Source organism: Salmo trutta, chromosome 8 (assembly GCF_901001165.1).
Source record: "Salmo trutta chromosome 8, fSalTru1.1, whole genome shotgun sequence".
Lineage (NCBI taxonomy): Eukaryota > Metazoa > Chordata > Actinopteri > Salmoniformes > Salmonidae > Salmo > Salmo trutta.
Window position 1 is genome coordinate 48385304 of NC_042964.1, and position 7500 is coordinate 48392803.

Below are 7500 nucleotides of genomic sequence, written 5' to 3' on the forward strand. Positions count from 1 at the left end.
AAACGGCCCAAATGAAGGGGCTTATCAGATCACAACACACACACACTCACACTCACACTCACACAGACACCCTCCCCCCTCTTGGGCACAATGGAGTGTCAGATCTGGGGGAATGGCATGGTGTCTGCTCCCGGGAGTCTGTTATTTGGGTACATCAGTGGGAGATGGGGAGAAGATGGGGGAGAAGATAGGGGGAGATTGGGGGGGAGATGGGGGACGAGATGGGGACGAGATGGGGGAGGAGACGGGGGAGATGGGGGAGGAGATGGGGAGACGGGGGGAGATGGGTGAGATGGGGAGGAGATCATTGAGATTATCGAGGAGATGGGTGAGATGGGGGAGGAGATGGGGAGACGAGGGAGATATGGAGGAGATATGGGGGAGATATGGAGGAGATATGGGGGAGATATGGGGAGATGGGGAGGAGATGGGGAGGAGATGGGTGAGATGGGGAGGTGATGGGGGAGAAGATGGGGGAGAAGATGAGGGAGATGGGGGAGGAGATGGGGGAGAAGATGGGGGAGGAGATGAGGAAGGAGATGTGGAGACCGGGGAGGAGAAGGGGGAGACGGGGGGAGATGGAGAGGGAGATTGGGTGAGATGGGGAGGAGATCATTGAGATTATCGAGAAGATGGGGGAGATGGGAAGGAGATGGGGAGGAGATGGGGGAGATGTGGACGAGATGGGGGAGATGGGGAGAGGATGGGGGAGATGGGGGAGATGGGGAGAGATGGGGAGATGGGGAGGAGATGTTGGGAGATACTGAGGAGATATGGGGTGATGGGGAGGAGATGGGGAGGAGATGGGGAGGAGATGGGGAGGAGATGGGGAGGAGATGGGGGAGAGATATGGGGGAGATATGGGGGAGATGGGGGGTGATATGGGGGAGATATGGAGGAGATATGGAGGAGATGGGGGAGAGATGGAGGAGATGGGGGGAGATGGGAGGAGATATGGAGGAGATGGGGGGAGATGGGAGGAGATATGGAGGAGATGGGGGGAGAGATGGAGGAGATGGGGGGAGATGGGATGAGATATGGAGGAGATATGGAGGAGATGGGTGAAATGTGGACGAGATGGGGGAGATGGGGGAGATGGGGAGGGGAGGAGATATGGGGGAGATATGGGGGAGATGGAGGAGATGGGGAGGAGATGGGGGGAGATGGGGAGGAGATGGGGAGAGATATGGGAAGGAGATGGGGGAGATATGGGGGAGATATGGGGTAGATGGGGAGATGGGGAGAGATATGGGAAGGAGATGGGGGAGATATGGAGGAGATATGGGGAAATGGGGGGAGATATGGAGGAGATATGGAGGAGATATGGGGGAGATGGGGAGGAGATGGGGGAGATGAGAGGGGAGGAGAAGGGGGAGATGGGGAGATATGGAGGAGATATGGAGGAGATATGGGGGAGATATGGGGAGATGGGGAGGAGGTATGGGAGAGATGGAGAGGAGATATGGGGGAGATGGGGAGGAGATATGGGGGAGATGGGGGGAGATATGGAGGAGATATGGGGGAGATATGGAGGAGATATGGGGAGATATGGAGGAGATATGGGGGAGATGGGGGAGATGGGGAGGAGATATGGAGGAGATATGGGGGAGATGGGGGGAGATATGGGGGAGATATGCGGAGATGGGGGAGATATGGAGGAGATATGGGGGAAAAGATGGGGAGGACATATGGGGGAGATGGGGAGGAGATGGGGGAGATGGGGAGGAGATGGGGAGATGGGGGGGAGATATGGAGGACATATGGGGGAGATATGGGGGAGATTGGGAGGAGGTATGGGGGAGATATGGAGGAGATATGGGGGAGATATGGGGGAGATATGGGGGAGATATGGGGGATATGGAGAGGAGATATGGGGAGATGGGAGAGATGGGGGAGATATGGGGGAGATATAGGGAGGACATATGGGGGAGATATGGGGAAGATTGGGAGGAGGTATGGGGGAGATGGGGGGAGATATAGGGAGGACATATGGAGGAGATATGGGGGAGATATGTAGGAGCATTGGGGGAGATGGGGGGAGATATGGGGGAGATGGAGAGGAGATATGGGGAGATGGGGAGATATGGGGGAGATACACACAGCTCTCCTCTCCACCACACCCCACACAGCTCTCCTCTCCACCACACCCCACACAGCTCTCCTCTCCACCACACCCCACACAGCTCTCCTCTCCACCACACCCCACACAGCTCTCCTCTCCACCACACCACCACACAGCTTTCCTCTCCACCACACCCCACACAGCTCTCCTCTCCACCACACCCCACACAGCTCTCCTCTCCACCACAGCCCACACAGCTCTCCTCTCCACCACACCCCACACAGCTCTCCTCTCCACCACACCCCACACAGCTCTCCTCTCCACCACACCCCACACAGCTCTCCTCTCCACCACAGCCCACACAGCTCTCCTCTCCCACCCCACCCCAACAGCTCTCCTCTCCCCACACCCCACACAGATCTTACCTCTCCACCACACCCCACACAGCTCTCCTCTCCACCACACCCCACACAGTTCCTCTACCTCTCCCTCCACACACACCACACAGCTCTCCTCTCCACCACACCACACAGCTCTCCTCTCCCCACACCCCCAGCTCTCCTCTCCACCACAGCCCACACATCTCCTCTCCACCACACCCCACACAGCTCTCCTCTCCACCCACAGCTCTCTCCTCTCCCACAACCACCCACACAGCTCTCCTCTCCACCACAGCCCACACAGCTCTCCTCTCCACCACACACCACACAGCTCTCCTCTCCACCACACACCACACAGCTCTCCTCTCCACCACAGCCCACACAGCTCTCCTCTCCACCACACACACACAGCCTCTCCTCTCCCACACCCCACACAGCTCTCCTCTCACCACACACCCCACACAGCTCTCCTCTCCACCACACACCACACAGCTCTCCTCTCCACCACACACCACACAGCTCTCCTCCACCACCACCCCCACAGCTCTCCTCCACCACAGCCCACACAGCTCTCCTCTCCACCACACACACAGCTCTCCTCTCCACCACACCCCACACAGCTCTCCTCTCCACCACAGCCCACACAGCTCTCCTCTCCACCACACACCACACAGCTCTCCTCTCCACCACACACCACACAGCTCTCCTCTCCACCACAGCCCACACAGCTCTCCTCTCCACCACACACCACACAGCTCTCCTCTCCACCACACCCCACACAGGCCCCCATAATGGTGTCACTTTCTGGCTTAACATGAGAGTCAGTGTGATACCCCTCAATCTGCCATTGGTGTGTGTGAGTGTGTTAATCAGCTCACAACAACTAGAATAATTAAAGAGAAGGGGTGCAAGGGTTATAGGTTCAGCTGTACATTACACACACACACACACACACACACACACACACACACACACACACACACACACACACACACCACACACACACACACACACACACACACATAACACACCACACACACACACACAACACACACACACACACACACACAAATGATGCCCCCTCTGCAGCTGGTTCTCTGATTGAGCTGTCTCGCTGGGGTACCCCTCATTGAAAGACACGTGTGCCCCGCTTGCTAATTACCCCCTGCACAACTCTGCCAAGTATTTGGTTCCTCCCTTATTTACTGCCTAAATGGAAGCAAAACAGCGATCTCCTGTCCTGTGTGTGTGTGTGTCTGTCACCCAGGGCAGGCTGTACCTGTCCCCTCTCTCCCCCAGGCCCCTGGCCCCTCGCCTGGCCACACAGCTGAGGAAAAACACAGGCTTTGTTTCTCCGTCTGGGCCCTGACACAAGCTGCCTGGGGAAGTTAATGATGGGTTTATTACAGACGCGCTGGCGCCAACCACACACATATATACACCACCACACACACACACAATCCTATAAACACACACACACACATATTACACCACACACCACAACATATATCACACAACACACACACACATATATACACACACCACACACACACATATATACACACACACACACATATACACACACACACATATATACACACAACACACACACACACACATATACACACACACACACATATATACACACACACACATATATACACACACAGCACACACACATATATACACACACACACACACACATATATACACACACACACACACACACATATATACACACACACACACATATACACACACACACATATATACACACACACAGCGATACATGATTGCACATACATAGGCACACACACACACACACACACACACACACACTCCCACACACTCACTCACTCACTCACCACTCCACACACACAGACACATGCACACAGTCACACACACACACACTCCGCACACACACACACACACAGCACAACACACCACACACACAGCCACACACACACACACACACACACACACACACACTCTCACTCACTCACTCACTCACTCACTCACTCACTCACTCACTCACCACTCCACACACATACTCACTCAGTCACCCCACACACACACTCCCTCACCACCCCTCCCCCCCACACACACACACTCACTCACTCACTCACCACTCCACACACATACTCACTCAGTCACCCCACACACACACTCCCTCATCCCCCCTCCCCCCCACACACACATACTCACGTCAGTCACCCCATACACACACTGCCCTCAGTCCCCCCCCACACACACACAACGCCCTCCCTCTCTCCCTCCTCCCTCCCTCCTCAGGGGCATCATTACTTATACTGCCACCATTCTCTGGAGGCTGGTGTGGAGAGGACTTCCCCGGACAGGGAGGACAACAGGACAGTCATTATCCCGTTCATGACGGGACAGTCATTATCATGTAGGACTGGAGGTTGATCTGAGATCTGAGGACAGTCATTATCATGTAGGACTGGAGGGTTTGATCTGGGATCTGAGGGACAGTCATATCAGTTAGGACTGGAGGTTGATCTGGGATCTAGGGACAGTCATTTCATTAGGACTGGAGGTTGATCTGGGATCTGAGGGACAGTCCATTATCATGTAGGGACTGGAGGTTGATCTGAGATCTAGGGACAGTCATTATCATGTAGGACTGGAGGTTGATCTGAGATCTGAGGGACAGTCATTATCATGTAGGACTGGAGGTTGATCTGGGATCTGAGGGGACAGTCATTATCATGTAGGACTGGAGGTTGATCTGAGATCTGAGGGACAGTCATTATCATGTAGGACTGGAGGTTGATCTGGGATCTGAGGGACAGTCATTATCATGTAGGACTGGAGGTTGATCTGGGATCTGAGGGACAGTCATTATCATGTAGGACTGGAGGTTGATCTGGGATCTGAGGGACAGTCATTATCATGTAGGACTGGAGGTTGATCTGAGATCTGAGGGACAGTCATTATCATGTAGGACTGGAGGTTGATCTGAGATCTGAGGGACAGTCATTATCATGTAGGACTGGAGGTTGATCTGGGATCTGAGGGACAGTCATTATCATGTAGGACTGGAGGTTGATCTGAGATCTGAGGGGTTTGTTAGAGACTGACGCTGCTAGAACAGTCCCTCTCCTCAGTGTCTGACGCTCTGAGCTAACGTGCCCACTAAATAATAGCCTCACAGTGTGACACTGTGTGTGTGTGTGTGTGTGTGTGTGTGTGTGTGTGTGTGTGTGTGTGTGTGTGTGTGTGTGTGTGTGTGTGGCCTCACTCTGTGTCATTGAGCGTTGTGTATTTACAGCTGCAGCTCTGGGTATGAAAATGCCAGGGGCTAGAAAAACAATGAAAAGCTAGTATTATGTTCCATGTAATATAGTCATTTAGTAGGCTATAGGGCAGTAGGAGGATTCTAGAATTATATACATACACTTAGAATCCCTTATAGGTCAATACAGGAGGCATTGCCAGCTATTTTGTCAAAGGAACTTTCAGTATAGTGAACTTGTGACCCGTGTGGAGATGAAGCCCTGGTGTTACTAGCACCGCGCTCCGACTCAGACACAATCTGAACCACCTGTACCAGCACGGTAACAAGGCCCAGGGGCTCCTTGACAACACCAGCAGTGACTTAAACACAAGCGCTCCCCTCATCACTCCACCCTGCCCCGTATAGCCAGTGACAGCCCTGTCCCAACGGAGAGATCCCTACACCGGGAGGAAATGTCTCCTCTCTTTCAGCCTCCTTTCCTCCGTTTCTCTCCTCTAGCCATCCCTCTGTCCTCCATGATCGCTCCACGTTAGAATCATTGAATGTACTCTGAGAGTCAGAACGGTTCCACAGGGGCTTCTCACAGACACTACTTACCCCCTCTGGGCCTGTAGGAGGGTGCACACACACACACACACACACACACCACACACACACACACACACACACACACACACACACACACAACGACAAATGGCCCCTGTGTAGAGGGAACTTGTCCGGGATTAAAAATGCATGCATGTGACTTTAAAAATGCCCGGCTGAGTCACTGTGACTGACTGGTAATGAGATGGAAACAGAGATGTGGGGATGAGAGAGAGAGAATCTGTCTTTCTCTCTATTTTCTCTCTCCCTCTCTTTCTCTCTCCCTCTCTCGCCGTTCATCTCTTTTCTCTACCCCCCTTTCTTTATTTTTTCCCTCCCTTCCTACCTCTCTCTCTCTCTGTCTCTGTGCTTCCAGCAGTAATGACAGATATCAGTGGTGCCTGCTGAATGATTAGGAGATGTTTACAGGCAAGAGATGGACAGTGGCCTTTTCCCTGCTTTGTGATCGTTGCGTGTGTGTGGGTATGTGCTCTCTCTCCCCTGTCGTCTGCCTTTGTGCTTCACAGAGCTGTGAGGAAAAGGACAGGGCCAGGCATCACTCTGCACCTCACTAGACAGTCAGATTGTTATGGGGAGTCAGTATGTGAAGTGACTGACTGTAAAACAAAGGGAGAGAGAGGGGTGTTGTGTCTGAGAGAGAAGCCTGGAGGTTAGGGGACTGAAACTGGGCCCTAGGAGGATGTGTTCCCTGAAAAGGTTGAGGTGCCTGGGGGATGGCTGCTAGTGGGGCCCCTTCGACTGGGTCCAGAGGGTGGGGATGGGTCGTTAACGCAGAAGCATCTGTGTGTGTGTGTGTGTGTTTACAGTTTGTGCATGTGTTTGGTTTGTCACATTATGCATTGAGTTGTGTGTGCGTGAGTTATTTCAGAGGTTTTCATTAATCCAATGAACACCTCACTAATAATTGTCTCCTCTCTTCTTCCCTGTCTTCTATGATGAACGATGGCCGCCCCTCCATGGTGCTCCCCTCAAATGACTCCCCCTCTAACCAGGTATGTGATGGAACTGTTCTTTTCAATGTCCTATATTTATGTCAGCAGGTCACAGTGTGTGTGTGTGTGTGTGTGTGTGTGTGTGTGTGTGTGTGTGTGTGTGTGTGTGTGTGTGTGTGTGTGTGTGTGTGTGTGTGTGTGTGTGTGTGAGAGAGAGAGAGAGAGAGAGAGATCCAGGACCTGTGTGGGTGTGTACCTCTG

General features: G+C 53.2%; 1 protein-coding gene across 1 annotated transcript in view; it reads left to right on the forward strand.

Moving 5' to 3' along the window:
• LOC115197988 (plexin-A4-like) overlaps positions 1-7500 on the forward strand; it is a 125407-nt gene that overhangs the window by 114721 nt on the left and 3186 nt on the right. Inside the window, exon 4 of the mRNA XM_029759646.1 lies at positions 7300-7353. Coding sequence (XP_029615506.1) covers positions 7300-7353 — 54 coding nt within the window. The remainder of the gene's footprint in view (positions 1-7299; positions 7354-7500) is intronic.